Below are 15,260 nucleotides of genomic sequence, written 5' to 3' on the forward strand. Positions count from 1 at the left end.
TAAAAATCCTATGGGTATGTCTCCATATAAAACGGTTTATGGTAAAGCTTGTCACTTACCTCTCGAACTAGAACATAAGGTATATTGGGCCATTAAAGAGCTCAACTATGATTTCAAACTTGCCGGTGAGAAGAGGCTTTTTGACATTAGCTCACTTGATGAATGGAGAACCCAGGCCTATGAGAATGCCAAATTGTTTAAAGAAAAAGTTAAGAGATGGCATGATAAAAGGATACAAAAACGCGAGTTTAATGTAGGTGATTATGTATTATTATACAACTCTCGTTTAAGATTTTTTGCAGGCAAACTCCTCTCTAAATGGGAAGGTCCTTACGTCATCGAGGAGGTCTATCGTTCCGGTGCCATAAAATCAACAACTTCGAAGGCACAAATCCGAGGGTGGTGAACGGTCAAAGAATCAAACATTATATCTCAGGTAATCCCATAAATGTTGAAACTAATGTTATTGAAACCATAACCCTGGAGGAATACATAAGGGACACTTTCCAGAACGTTCTAGACCCCGAAAAGGAAGAGGTATGAGGTACGGTAAGTAAACCGACTCCAAAACAGTTCTAATAGCAATTTTTCTCTGTTTTGGAATATTTAAGAAAATAGGAAAATAAGAAGCATCTCGGGAAGGACACGAGGCATCCACGAGGGTGGAGGGTGCGCCCTACCCCCTGGGCGCGCCCCCCTACCTCGTGGGCACCTCGTGTGCTCTACGGACTCCGTTTTCTTGCATGATACTTCTTTTGGTCGGTTAAAATTCACTATATAATCTCCCGAAGGTTTTGACCACCATATCACGCAAATATACTCTGTCTTTGTTTCGAGCTGTTTCTGCTGCAGATTAGAGCAATATGTCATCCCAAGATTCGGAGGGAGAAAACTATGTGGCTGATTACCTTGCAGATCATAAGGTCTACGGGGACTTGGAGCATTGTGGTTGGACCATGGAGGAAGAAGAAGAGTATGAGCCTTGGGGAAAGGAGGAGACGAGCTCAGATGAAGATGAAGTCTGATTACCTCAACCTGTGGACATGCATGTGGAGTTCAAAAAGTCAAGCCTCCCCAATAGAGCAAAGAAACCTAAGATCGAGTTTATCCCTTTTCGTTTCTTGCAGGAGAACAAAGAAGAACTATGCAAAAAGGTATTAAGCCTTGAGCGGGAGATCGAGGACCTAAGGGAGCAAAATTCTATCCTCAAGCGCAAAAATTTAGGAAGAAGCACACGCCACCAACAACTCCATCATCACCATCCCCGAAGAAAGAGATATAAGCACATGGGTATGGGCACTCCCCTTGGCAACTACCAAGCTTGGGGGAGTGCCCTGGTATCGTATCACCATCACACTTTTATCTTTACCGTTTTCTTAGTTCGATCCTTTTGGTAATATCTTGATCTAGTAGAATAAAGTTTTAGTATGATCTAGTTTTGATTTTTCCTTTATGATCCTTCTATATAATCGAGTCCGTGAGCTATATATAATAAAGATTAGTGTTGAGTCAAGGGATTGATTATTTTGCTATGATCTTGAGGGAATAAAATAAAAAAGAGAGAATAAAAAGAAATAAAGAGATCATATGGATCTTATGGAGAGTAATGACTTCACATATAAAGAGTATGATGAATAAAAGTTGTTGAGAGTTGACAAACATAGTTTTGGTCATCGTTGCAATTAATAGGAAGTAACAAAGAAAGATGGATTTTCACATATAAATATACTATCTTGGACATCTTTTATGATTGTGAGCACTCATTAAAATATGACATGCTAAAGAGTTGACGTTGGACAAGGAAGACAACGTAATGGGTTATGTTTTCTTACATCTGAAATAAATTATATTGTCATGGATCATCCAACATGTTGAGCTTGCCTTTCCCTCTCATGCTATCCAAATTCTTTGCACCAAGTAGAGATACTACTTGTGCTTCCAAATATCCTTAAACCTAGTTTTGCCATGAGAGTCCACCATATCTACCTATGGATTGAGTAAGATCCTTCAAGTAAGTTGTCATCGTTGCAAGCAATAAAAATTTCTCTCTAAATATGTATGACTTATTAGTGTGGATAAAGTGATGTGGAAGAAATAAAAGCGACGGACTGCATAATAAAGGTCCATATCACAAGTGGCAATATAAAGTGACGTTCTTTCGCATTAAGATTTTGTGCATCCAACCATTAAAGCACATGACAACCTCTGATTCCCTCTGCGAAGGGCCTATCTTTTATTCTTGTCTTATACTTCATACAAGAGTCATGGTGATCTTCACCTTTCCTTTTTACATTTTATCCTTTAGCAAGCACAATGTGTTGGAAAGATCCTGATATATATAGCTAATTGGATGTAAGTCTTCATGAACTATTATTGTTGACATTACCCTTGAGGTAAAAGGTTGGGAGGCAAAACTATAAGCCCCTATCTTTCTCTGTGTCCGATTAAAACTTCATACCCATAAATATTGTGTGAGTGTTAGCAATTGTGAAAGACTAAATGATGGTTGAGTATGTGGACTTGCTGAAAAGCTCTTATATTGACTCTTTCCTATGTTATGATAAATTGCAATTGCTTCAATGACTGAGATTATAGTTTGTTGGTTCTCAATGAAGTTTCTGATTCATACTTGAAATTGTGATTGAATTGTTACTTTAGCATAAGAGATCATATGACAATATATGTATATGTTGCTGTTCTAAGAATGATCATGATGCCCTCATGTCCGTATTGTATTTTATCGACACCTCTATCTCTAAACATGTGGACATATTTTTTGATTTCGGCTTTCGCTTGAGGACAAGCGAGGTCTAAGCTTGGGGGAGTTGATACGTCCATTTTGCATCATGCTTTTATATCGACATTTATTGCATTATGGGCTGCTATTACACAATATGTCATAATACTTATGCCTATTCTCTCTTATTTTACAAGGTTTGCATGAAAAGGGAGAATGCCGGCAGCTGGAATTCTGGGCTGAAAGAGGAGCAAATATTAGAGACCTATTCTGCACAACTCCAAAAGTCCTGAAACTTCACGGGAGCACGTTTCAGAATATATAAAAAATATTGGGCGAAAGAAATACCAGAGGGGGGCCACCCACCGCCCACGAGGGTGGGGGCGCGCCCTACCCCCCTGGGCGTGTCCCCCTGCCTCGTAGGCCCCCTGGCAGCCCTCAGATGCCCATCTTTGGCTATATGAAGTCTTTCGTCGAGGAAAAAATCATAAGCAAGCTTTCAGGAAGAAACCCCACTGTCACGAGGCGGAACCTTGGCAGAACCAATCTAGGGCTCCGACGGAGCTGTTCTGCCGGGGAAACTTCCCTCCTGGAGGGGGAAATCGTCACCGATGTCATCACCATCGATCCTCTCATCGGGAGGGGGTCAATATCCATCAACATCTTCACCAATACCATCTCCTCTCAAACCCTAGTTCATCTCTTGTATCCAATCTTTGTCCCAAAGCCTCAGATTGGTACCTGTGGGTTGCTAGTAGTGTTGATTACTCCTTGTAGTTGATGCTAGTTGGTTTATTCGGTGGAAGATCATATATTCAAATCCTTTATGCATATTAATACCCCTCTGATTATGAACATGAATATGATTTGTGAGTAGTTACGTTTGTTCCTGAGGACATGAGAGAAGCCTTGCTATAAGTAGTCATGTGAATTTGGCATTCGTTCGATATTTTGATGAGATGTATGTTGTCTTTCCTCTAGTGGTGTCATGTGAACATCGACTACATGACACTTCACCATTGTTTGGGCCTAGGGGAAGGCATTGGGAAGTAATAAGTAGATGATGGGTTGCTAGAGTGACACAAGCTTAAATCCTAGTTTATGTGTTGCTTTGTAAGGGGCTGATTTGGATCCATATGTTTCATGCTATGGTTAGGTTTATCTTAATACTTCTGTTATAGTTGCGGATGCTTGCAATAGGGGTTAATCATAAGTGGGATGCTTGTTCAATGAAGGGCAGTACCCAAGCACAGGTCCACCCACATATCAAATTATCAAAGTACCGAACGCGAATCATATGAACGTGATGAAAACTAGCTTGACGATAATTCCCATGTGTCCTCGGGAGCGCTTTCCTTTATATAAGAGGTCGTCCAAACTTGTCCTTTGGTACAAAAAGGATTGTGCCATCTTGCTGCACCTTATTTACTTTTATTACTTGTTACTCGTTACAAATTACCTTATCACAAAACTATTTGTTACCGATATTTTCAGTGCTTGCAGAGAATACCTTGCTGAAAACCGCTTATCATTTCCTTCTGCTCCTCGTTGGGTTCGACACTCTTACTTATCGAAAAGGCTACGATAGATCCCCTACACTTGTGGGTCATCAAACGTCTACTTCTTTCGAACCAAAGATGAAGAAAGAAGAATGCAAAATCAAGAATCCGCATATCAACAATGAATGCATGGAGAAGATATTAGTCCAACTTGTGGGAGCAATTATGGAAGTTGGAAATCTTCTGAAATGCATACTTGTGGTTCTTGTTTTCTTTGGTTTTGCTATTCTAGAAAAGATTTGGTGATGTCTTTTGTGTCTAATGTTGTTGCAGAAGTAAAGAAATGCATTATGCTAGATCAATTTAAGTTGCAAATCTAAATTTTGCGGGCCGGGAGGAGCTGCCCCAGATCAGACGCCGCAAAGCCGACCTGTAAAAAAGGATATTCCGTCCATTATGCGGGGCCTGCAACTGTGGTCGTCCGCGCCGGCCCGCAAAGGCGTTTTTGCGTGAACTGCAAACACGTTTTGTGGGCCGGGAGGATGCGGGGTCTGCTAGAGTTGATCTAACTGTGGGTTTGCGGGGCAGATGCGGGTCGAAACCCTATCCCCTGCAGCCGCGTTCCCCTCCAATTCCCCACCGCGCCGCTCGATTTGTCACCGCCGGCGAGCCTTGGACCGCCATAGATGACTCGGGGGATGAGGCGGAGCGCCGCCGCCGCACTAGATCTGACGGCGCACGCAAGCAGAGGGCTCGTCGGTGGCTTAACCACGGTGCCCGGCCGCCGCCGGCATTCAACCGCCGCGAGCTCGAGGACTTCGATCTCGAGCTCGCCCGTCGCCGCCACACCTCCTCCGACAACTGGTCCGCGGGGAGCTCATCCAGCCATGGTTCCGTGGGGTGATCATCCGCGGGCGCATCGAGCTCGCGGCTCGTTTCGGTGAAGAGGGAGCCGGAGGAGGCCATGCCCGATGCGCCGTCGCGCCGAGGTGTCATCGAGCGCGTCGAGCTCCTCGGGGGCAGGAGGAGCTCCACGAGCGCGTCGTCCTCGAGCGATCGGCGAGGGAGCAGGAGAAGATGGAAGAGCGCATCCGGCGCGAGCTCGAGTACGAGCGGCTCTTCCTCGAGACGGGCGTCACAACATTGCAAGCGCACGCATCGAAGGAGGCTGACCTGCGCGTGATGAAGGCGGAGCAGGCGAAGCTCTACATCAAGGTTGACTCCGACTCCGACTGATCACCGCCGGTGGGCAGCTACCGCAGGAGCTCCGGCGAGCTCAATTTTGTTGTAGTGGTGCGGTAGCGTAGGCCCTCTCTAGCATATGTGACCTTAATATGTATGTATGTGGAGTGTACGAACTTATTATGCGAAGAAAAACCATCTATGCAAGCGAGCTCCGACGAGCTGCCGCTTAAATTTCTCGCGCGAAATAACTTTTAAAAAAATTACGGGTTTGTTTGCGGTTTCTGTTCTACCGCCGCAATTTTCAGCCTGCATAAGCTTCCCCGTGCGACCTGCAAACACAGTTTACAGATCGGCAAAATGCGGGGTCTGCTAGAGTTGCTCTAACCCCATACCCCCAGCCCCAGCTGATCATGACTCTTGTCTCAAAAATTAGTGCATCAGATCATACTCGCTAGTCCGATTTAAACCCATGATCGGACGCCCGGCTTCAAAGCCTTCAATAGCTTGTACAGCAACCTGCTGAGTGTTGACTGACAATTTGTCCTCTTTTTAGATCAAATGTATAAATATATAACCTCAAGTTTTGTTGAGTGTGAGCAGGGTCTGTGATGATTATATGACCAGATTGATCCAAGCATGTCAGATCGGAATCTGAGTAGCACACAACACATCCATGGCACAATCTCCATGCAGGCCTGCCGTCATGATGGGTCAGCGGCAGCCAACTGAAAAAAGCTGCCCGCAGCCGCAAGCCCCAGAGAAATAGTACATACATGCACACATAGCACATGCTGCTACTATCATCTATTGCCATCATGATGAAACTGGGTAGCAAAAATTACTATCATCCCAGTGCATGGTCATGTACGGCACCGCCAGAAGCAAATAAATTACCCCATCACAGGCTTCAAACTGAAAACACGGAGTGCTGCGGTACAAAAGATGGTCACTTTTCATGAACCTAGAGGTCCTTTTGGCTATACTTCCAGTGATCTATAGAAATTGATCCCTAACATAAACCTAGCTGTGATTCGTATAAGACAATTACACATTCATTATAGAATATCAAGAAAAATGCCAGGAGTCCATAAATGGTCTAGGTCTTTTTTTTGAGACAACCATAAATGGTCTAGGTGAAACAGAGACGAGTGAGCGCTCATATTGCAACAGTACGATGCCAGGCAAGTTTCAATCAAGGGCAAGACTGATGAGCAATATTTTTCTTTTCTTTTCACTTTCATTTCTCGCGCAATTGTGATCATATGTACAACATTTACAGAGTAGTTTCTGGCACAGGATAGATGACCTGTTTGACGTACCAACGAATGGCAGACTATACAGTTGCTTGACTGACACCCAGGAATTAGCAAACAAGCAGATTACCTAGAGACACTGAAGCTCCAAGGGTCACGACCAACAGGGAGGGACACAATGTGTGTCACCACATAAAAAGACCAAGACTATTTTCCGATCCTATCAAACAGTGTGGATAGAGCTTTATAGAGAGTGGCGGCGGCAGGTGGCTTGGCCAGTGAACCAAGAAGGATTTCTGATGCCTTGACTGGACCGCCATAGAATCGGGCATTTTCGTTGTTTCGAGTTGATACTACACTTCCATTGAGTGCGCATCCCACAAAGGCGCCTGCCAGAGAAAGAAAAAGATGTAAACATCACAAGTGAGCGAAACAGAAACTCTGTATGACCGATCCAGTACAGATTACCAGATGTACTCATCATTGTCACCAATGGTACAAATGTAACATTCCAAACAAACATTATAAAAGAACTACACTTGGTTGGACATCAGTATGCACCCAGCTTTTGTAATAACTGAAATCATAAGAGGTTATATATGCTATTACCTCCGTATCAAAATATAGGACGTTTTTGTAGGCTAAACTAGCCAAAAAAGGTCTTATATTTTGGTATGGAGGTGGTACAATATTGAACATATCATTGTGAAATGATACCCAATAATTATACTAATAACTGTTTACAGAAGCAAATAATAATTACACAGCTAATACTGATAAAACGGTCCAAAGTACAACTGCACTTTTTTCAGTTCAAGAAGTCAGAATTGAGCAACATAAACTGCATGCTATGTCACGGTTTTCGGCCACAAAGATGCACAAATACATTTTGCAAGTTATAGCACATGTTGGTGCATTGCTAGACTTAAAGTACTCCATGTTTAAGAAGATTGTACCACTGTCTGTGCAAAGTTAAAACCATCCATACATGCTGTCATCCTAACCGTTTGTGCCAAATCCAACATGTGATGTAGCCCACCCTGAATGCAGTACAACTTATATGTAACAATTTGTTACTCAGATACTTCTATACCGCATGTTAATTTAACAAGTGGTCAAAATGTACTGTGGAAACCAGCAGTTGTTAGACTTGACCATCACGATTTCATTTTGTTCAACTGCCCAGAGGACAGAAGTACAAATTTGAATACACTAGTGTATATTTGGCCATAGGACCAATAACCAGGGTATGTGGCCACCACATATCGTACCATGGCTAAAGCCTAAAGGTCTATAGACCATTTTCTCAGGAATAAAATTCTTGGTCTAGATCACAAATTATCATAAGAAGCTAGAGCCTTCAGGAATGTTGTATATACGTGTAAACATCAAACTACTTTTACAGACAATCACAATAAAACTCAGTAGTATCTGATTATATATTGGTTGGTGACTAATACTAGTTCCCGAGTTACAAAAGCAATTTGTAAAAGCTACTCCCTCCATACCGAATTACTTGTCATAGAAATGAATGCATCTAGGCGTATTTTTAGTTCTATGTACATCCATTTCTGTGAATTCGGGACAGAGGGAGTATATACTAACCAATTTGGCGGAACCAACAATGCCAAGTTTAATGTGAAATAAGGAGATGATGGTTAACAATGTAAAACACACACATATTAGTATTCATCATTCAAAACTAAAAAATAAGGACCCTGAATCCCTGATAAGTGCCACACGTGTGGCACGAACACCTGGCAACTCCAAACGTTTTTTATGGCAAGTATAGTGACGTGAGGATGGCAGCTTTTAGTTGTCAAGCATGGCAACTTTCTTTTCGGATGGCAAGTTTCAATCTTTTGGGGGGCTTGTTTTTTCTTTTTTGATGGCAACTTTAGTTGTAAAAAACATCAGGGCCGGAGTGCTTCATGCCACGTGTGGCATTTATCATTTGGGAAAAAATAACGGGACCTGGCATAGTGGCATCTACTCTAAGAACTAAGTGGTACTCTAGAGAAATTGTTTCCATCTTTTTACCGCCCTGTTTTTTAAACAGAATCAGCAAACTGGAAAAATATTGTCCAGGAGAAATTTGAACAGATAAAATTAAAAGAACAAAGTCATGTCCTGCTCAGCTACTGATGATTTCAGCCATACCTTTGCTACAACTGTATGTGTAACAGGCAGCATAACCTCCATCACCGGCACGGAAATCAGCCTCTGCCACCCTTCCAAGATGACCAGCAGAAGCACCGAAACCAGCACCAAGTGACAGATGTGCATTTCCACTGAATGTTTTAATTGCATCAGTGTTCCTCAGAACAATGATGAAGTCAGCTAACTCAGCGCCAGCCTGAAATGCAGAATGCCGGGAAATATTCCATACGCTATCAGGACTTTATAATAATACACAAGATTCTTTGGTGGAAATATAACACTTGAGAGGCCACTGACCTGAGCTCCATATCCAACACCACAAGTAGATATGGCTGAAGGAGGGGACCAAGAACCATCAGCTCTGCGAGCAATGACCAGCCCAGTACCAATTTTGTACGTGACCATCATTCCAACCTTTACCACAGTAATTATAGCAAGCCCCTTTGCTTGTCTAAGAATTGAATCAGGAATGGACTTCTCTGGATTCAGCTTTCCAACCTAAAAAATGCATTTAATCATGAAAAGCTTGGTGAGTAGTGTTCTAGTTGATCCCAAATACTAGCTGGACCAAATTAGTGAACATAAACAGGCACTCCCTCCGTCTCAAAATAAGTGCCTCAACTTTGTACTAACTTAAGTACAAATTGTACTAGAGTTGAGAAAGTTATTTTGGGACGGAGGGAGTACTAAATTATAGGATAGGCATACCTTACAATACCCATGTATGGAATTTGCAGCCTTGTATATCTCATACTCCATCGTTGGTGCCCATGGGAGGTTTAACCATGACCTCAAGGTGCTCAGGTCTGTCAAATCTTTAGTCGGAAGTTGACAAGCACGACTTATCTGGCTCATCAAGTAAGGCTGAATACACTCAAGACGTACTCCACAAACATCACAGACCCTTTGAGGATCTGAAGTTCCGAATTTTGGAGGCATCAAGCTTCTACCCTTTGAACAGCCGCCACAGAATATCCCACCACAAAAACGACAATGATGGCGAGAGCAAATTACTGGATGGAAGCGTGCTCCACAAAGCATGCAAGAAGGAGCAGCACTATCAGGCAACCACTTTGTCGGTTCTGTCTCAAGCAGAGCATGTTCAGAACCAACACTGGCCTCTGCAAGTGTTTGAGAGTTATCCTCCAAAGCCGCTTGAAGAAGGAAGTGTGAAACTAGAGACATGCTATGCCTCCCAAAATCATATGATGCAACAGATAATAATTTATCTTTTCCTGCAACAGCCATCTCAGCGAACACATCCCACATTGTCATCTCCCTAATGTCTTCATCTATATCCCACTTATATTCGTCTTCTACGAAGTAGCCAGCATTTGAGACAAAGCCCTTTTGCCACTCCTCATGATCATGCTTTGTCATCGGTGGAACAGAAGGAGGTACCCAGATGCCAGTTTGTTGACGAAGTGGGCAATCAGAATGGACGTTTTCTCCTGATTCCTTCAAGGTGATCATTTCATCATCGCTCTCATAAATATTGACAACACTAAGGTGGTCTTCCGTGTCATTTTCCTCAGGATCATCTTTTACCCCTTGCTCGCATATGTGGGTTCCCTGATTTAACAAGAAATCAGAGCATTTTTTAAATATGACCACAGTAACAATTGCATACAAATACGATTATGGGCATGAATTGGAAAGAAAATGAGTTCCAGTCAACTGCTTACTATTGCAAGGAACTCTCATTTATTGATGGTAGGCAAGGCATGCATTTCCAAATATATGCATCCATGTTTCTAAACATAGAACATAAGACAATAAATTTATCCACCCACATTTCCTTATAGAGTGGCATATACAACATACTGCTCGCCACTCACGTACTAAACTCAGTACAGAAAACAGACTATAAGACCAAAACCTGATTGGAAAAGATGCATTTTGTGCGTCAATCCCAATGGCAAACCTTCAAACCGCAGACACAACAAACTTCAAACCAAAACGCAGGTGCAAAGGCAAGAAATTCAATCGCTCAGACCCTCGACATCCCCAACAACACGTAGAGCTGCTACTCCCCGCACCGATAGAACTGCAGGTGCAACCAGCATAAAATCTGTACCTTTTCACGAAGTGTTCTGCCCCCTTGATCCTAAGCACCCAATACGGCAATCCTTAACGCGCCAATGCTACGGCTAACCAGACGCGAGGCTCCGCAATTGCAATCCAGCCCAGACATACAACCCATCACGCAACCCGGCTATTCCAATCTACAGAGGGCGAACTCAACGGGGGACGAATCGGATAAGGGGCAGCTCGATTCTTACCTCCTTGGGCTCCTCGTCCCACCTCACCGGCGGGTCGCAAACCCTAGCCTCACCGCCGCCTCCCGCGGCGGTGGCGTCGTCGTCGAGCTGCGGGGGCGCGAGGTCGTACGGCTCGATCGAGGGGTACAGGTGATCGGCCCCCTCCATGCCGCCGCGGGGGGATCGGCGGCCCGGCGCCGGATCGAATCGGGCGGCGCGGGAGTTGGGGAGGATCAGGTGCGGAGAAGACTTACGATTTGGGGCTTTTGTTTCGTTTGGATTTGGATTTCGCGTGAGGGAGGGAGATGAAGATGACGGGCGAGTTGGAAGCTGAGGGGGAGACGGGAGGAACACGTTAAATTCTCCAGGAAACTCAACGTGTATCCTACAACAATTTGTGCGTGCGCGTGTATAAAACGAAAATAAACGACTGCATTTGTGCCTTTCGCGTTAAGCCCCTCCTAGTTACGGTCTATATATGTTTACTTTCATGCACGGTGTCAATCATTGGTGAACTTTATGGGTCCTGATAAGACATGCGCCACATACCATACATGGCGTGAGTAGAAGACAGCCTACATGAGCTATGTGTGGACGAATATTAGAATTACTTACACATGTGGTAGCAGCTACTTCATGCCACACACCCAACAACTACTACTCATCCTCACCTCGCGCGTGTGGCACGAAGCAAACATGTCCACACGCCCTGGCGCGGCTACATTAAGTACATGCGAGATGATGATTTAATTGTCATCCGAGATGACAGATGTAGTTATCCGGGATGGCAAATGTAGCCGTAAAAGCATGGCAACTCTCGCTGTTTTGGTTAAGTATAGCTGTCATGTCTAATTTATGATAGTTGTCGCGTGTAAACAAATCATAGTTGCCGTGTGTGATTAACTACTTGCCACATATGGTCAAACAATAGTTGTCATGTGTGTTTACTTAGTTGCCACGTGTGGTCCAATCATAGTTGTCATGTATAGTTAATCACACTTAGGGCTGGAAAAAAAGCTCGAAACCCGCGAGCTAAACGAGTAGCTCGTGACTCGGCTCGAATCGACTCGAACTCAAAGAATAACGAGCCGAGCCGAGCTTTTGTTTAAGATCGTTTATATACTAAGTTAAACGAGCCAAACTCATGAGTACTCGGGTAACTCGTTAAGCTCGGTAAAAAAATCAATGTTTTTTAGGGGTAGTAAAATATAGCCACTAAACACCTTACGTCCCAGTACAAGGCCCAGTCTCTCAAGGCTGAGCCACCCAGGAGACTCACACGGACATGACCACATATGCACATGCTAAATTCTCAGTTAATCTTTTTATCGTATTTGTAAGGTCTAATGTTCATATCTTTAACGAGCTTAACAAGCTAAACGAGCCAGTTCACGAGTTATATGAGTTGAGCCAATCTTGGATTTGAGCTCGTTATAGTAACGAGTCGAGTCGAGCTAGCTCGTTAATGAAACGAGTTTTAGCGAGTTGAGTCGAGCTGGCTTGACTCGGCTCGAATTCCACCCCTAATCACAGTTGTCATGTGTGTTTATCTGGTTGCCACGTATGCACAACTGCAATTGCCGTCTACCAACGAATCATAGTTGTCATGTATGTTTACCTAGTTGCTACATACGCGCAACTGCAGTTGTCATCCAACAACGTACGAGTGTCGTGTGGACGAAAAACAGTTCGTCCATACGCGCGTGGACTAGGTGGTGACTGTGTGCGCAGAAACTAGTTCTCCCACACAACGCAGCTGGCAAACCGCGTGCCGTGGGACGTGTGGGCGAACTCTCCAACGCCCCCACACACAATGATGCCCATGTGGCACCCAGATTCTAACAGATTTTTTTAGGATTCGTGCAAAATAGAATCAATGTGGATCAAGGCGTGTGAGCGATGTGCAAACATGCCACACGTGTGGGCGTTATCATTTGAGAACTTTTTTAACACAGCACAAATAAAAGCGCTTATATATACGCGCATACACTCATCCCTATAAACGCATACACGTACATCCTATCCTTATGAGCATCTCTGAGAGACTGAGCCGGTATGTCATCTTGAGATTTTATGAAGTTACGTAGGCTTCTCGTAGTTGACGAAAACGTCCCTTTCATTGAACGTGTATCGCTCGAAATCCTCGTAGTCCATCATTGGTGAATTGGGTACATGTGTGGGAATTAGCTACGTTCAACGGTTGTATAGCCGAGGGCAGGGGTATTCCTGGAGTGAAATATAGTTACGGTTATTGTATTTGTAGAGGAAATTCATTTTAGTCCTCGAGTGAAGTGCTCGTTGGGTACCCTTTTATCTCTGGTAGATCCTCGAGATTTTAACCCCCGTCCTATCTCCATTCTTTAAAAATTACTTCATCTGTTGTTGTTTTTTCTAAATCGGATGTACATAGACATGCCATAGTGTGTTTGTTCACTCATTTCTGAATTAGAGGTTTGCTGGTGGCCCTGCACAATGGTGGCGTGCTCGCTGTGTGTGGGGGGTGCGCGGTCCAATGGAGATACGGGTCGATCTCGGCCAGCTGCGTGAGAGTGGCTGCAACGAGTGAAAGCCTGGCCGGTCCTGGCCGGCCGGCGGCGACAACGCATGTGGGTGCCGCTATCCTCCTTGGAGGCGTCGTCAGGAATCTTCACAACCTCTACCCTCGGATCAAGTCCTTCAGGTGAAAAGCCCACATCCTGTTGTAGGGTCAGACGGTGGCATCGTCTTCAACGTCGTTCCCCTTTTTAGGGTGCCGTCTTGAAGACTTTGATCCCTTTGGTGCTTCCTACTACTGGACATGCACGGTGGCTTCTCTAGCAACAATGACGGCGGTGAGCAACATCGGAGGCGTGGCTTTGGTCGTGGTAGTCGACTTTTCTTCTCCGGCGTGTCCGTGGAAACGCCTCGACTGTCTGGTGCTGTGAAGTCGAAGCTGCGGTGGGGGGCGGTGGTATACGATGACGCGCGATAGGTGGTTTGTTCGGTGATCCTCCGTGACACCAACCTTGCCTAGTTTCTTCGTGGTTCACCGTCGGAGTCGGAGCTACATTGTCTAGTGTGGATTGTATGGAGCATTACGTTGTCTAGTGTGGATTGTATGGAGTGTTGTCTTGCAGCTATTAGGCCTGTTGTTGTTTCTTTTTCATTGATCTTTGGTTCTTCTGGTCCTAGAAACTTCACCACCTTATTTTTTTCATTGCTCTTTACTATTATCAATGAATGACAACGACGCTGGGTCTTTCAAAAAAACATTGAAATATCCAAAATATTTTATATTTATGAACGGATGGAGTATTTTTTTAATTAAACTTTTCTTCATCTAGTTGATCCCTAAATTTAACCCCTCGCAAATTATCTACACACAATGACATGTGGGGTCTCAACCATCTCTAGTATTAAAGAAACACGTTGGATTCCGGCCATAGCCGGCATGCACGACATGACTAAACTAGCGACAACGCGACCACCTCCGGGTCGCCAAGGAGGACACGACGTTGGGCGACGCCTGGCATGTGGCCATGTGGGTATGTCGCGGTTCCTCCGGTGGCTGGACCATGACTCCACCGCCGCCGTCAAGGCTAGCTTCGAGGCCAACTCCAACGAGCCTGATGTGGTGGGCGCCATGTACCCCACCCACATCCCCATCATCGCACCCAAGGTCCACGCGCCTCCTACTTGAAACGACGCCACATGGAGTGCAACAAGAAGAAGTCCTACACCATCACGCTGCAGGGGGGTTGTCTCCCCCGACAACGCGTTGAAGCTAGGATGATGGTCAGGTCCCAGGTTGTCGGCAATTCATCGACTAGTGCCTCGTCCCCTACACCCACCAGACTCTCACCTGGATAACGAAAAGGTTGGCAAGTGATTACTTCCTTTAGCGATCCAAAAATGGAGCAGAAAGTACTCTCACCTATTTCCCCAGAGGTGACCCTGAGTTATTGAACCCACGGGAGGAAGCCCCCCTTTAAGCTAGGGTGTATAGCAAGCTTTTGCTAAAGAAATTGTTGGGGAACATAGTAATTTCAAAAAAATTCCTATGCACACGCAGGATCATGATGATGCATAGCAACGAGAGGAGAGAGTGTTGTCTACGTACCCTCATAGACCGTTCACGGAAGCGTTATATCAACACGGTTGATGTAGTCGTACGTCTTCACGATCC

General features: G+C 44.6%; 1 protein-coding gene across 1 annotated transcript; it reads right to left on the reverse strand.

The window, feature by feature from the left end:
* Positions 1-6,626: 6,626 nt before the first annotated feature.
* LOC123147967 (uncharacterized) lies at positions 6,627-11,487 on the reverse strand. Its single transcript, XM_044567302.1, has 5 exons — positions 11,117-11,487; positions 9,543-10,406; positions 9,132-9,332; positions 8,835-9,030; positions 6,627-7,063 (listed from the first exon to the last, which is right to left on the reverse strand). The coding sequence occupies exons 1-5, from the start codon at positions 11,261-11,263 to the stop codon at positions 6,882-6,884; spliced, it is 1,590 nt and encodes a 529-aa protein (XP_044423237.1). The 5' UTR covers positions 11,264-11,487; the 3' UTR covers positions 6,627-6,881.
* Between the last annotated feature and the right edge of the window lie 3,773 nt (positions 11,488-15,260).

This window comes from Triticum aestivum, chromosome 7A (genome assembly GCF_018294505.1).
Source record: "Triticum aestivum cultivar Chinese Spring chromosome 7A, IWGSC CS RefSeq v2.1, whole genome shotgun sequence".
Lineage (NCBI taxonomy): Eukaryota > Viridiplantae > Streptophyta > Magnoliopsida > Poales > Poaceae > Triticum > Triticum aestivum.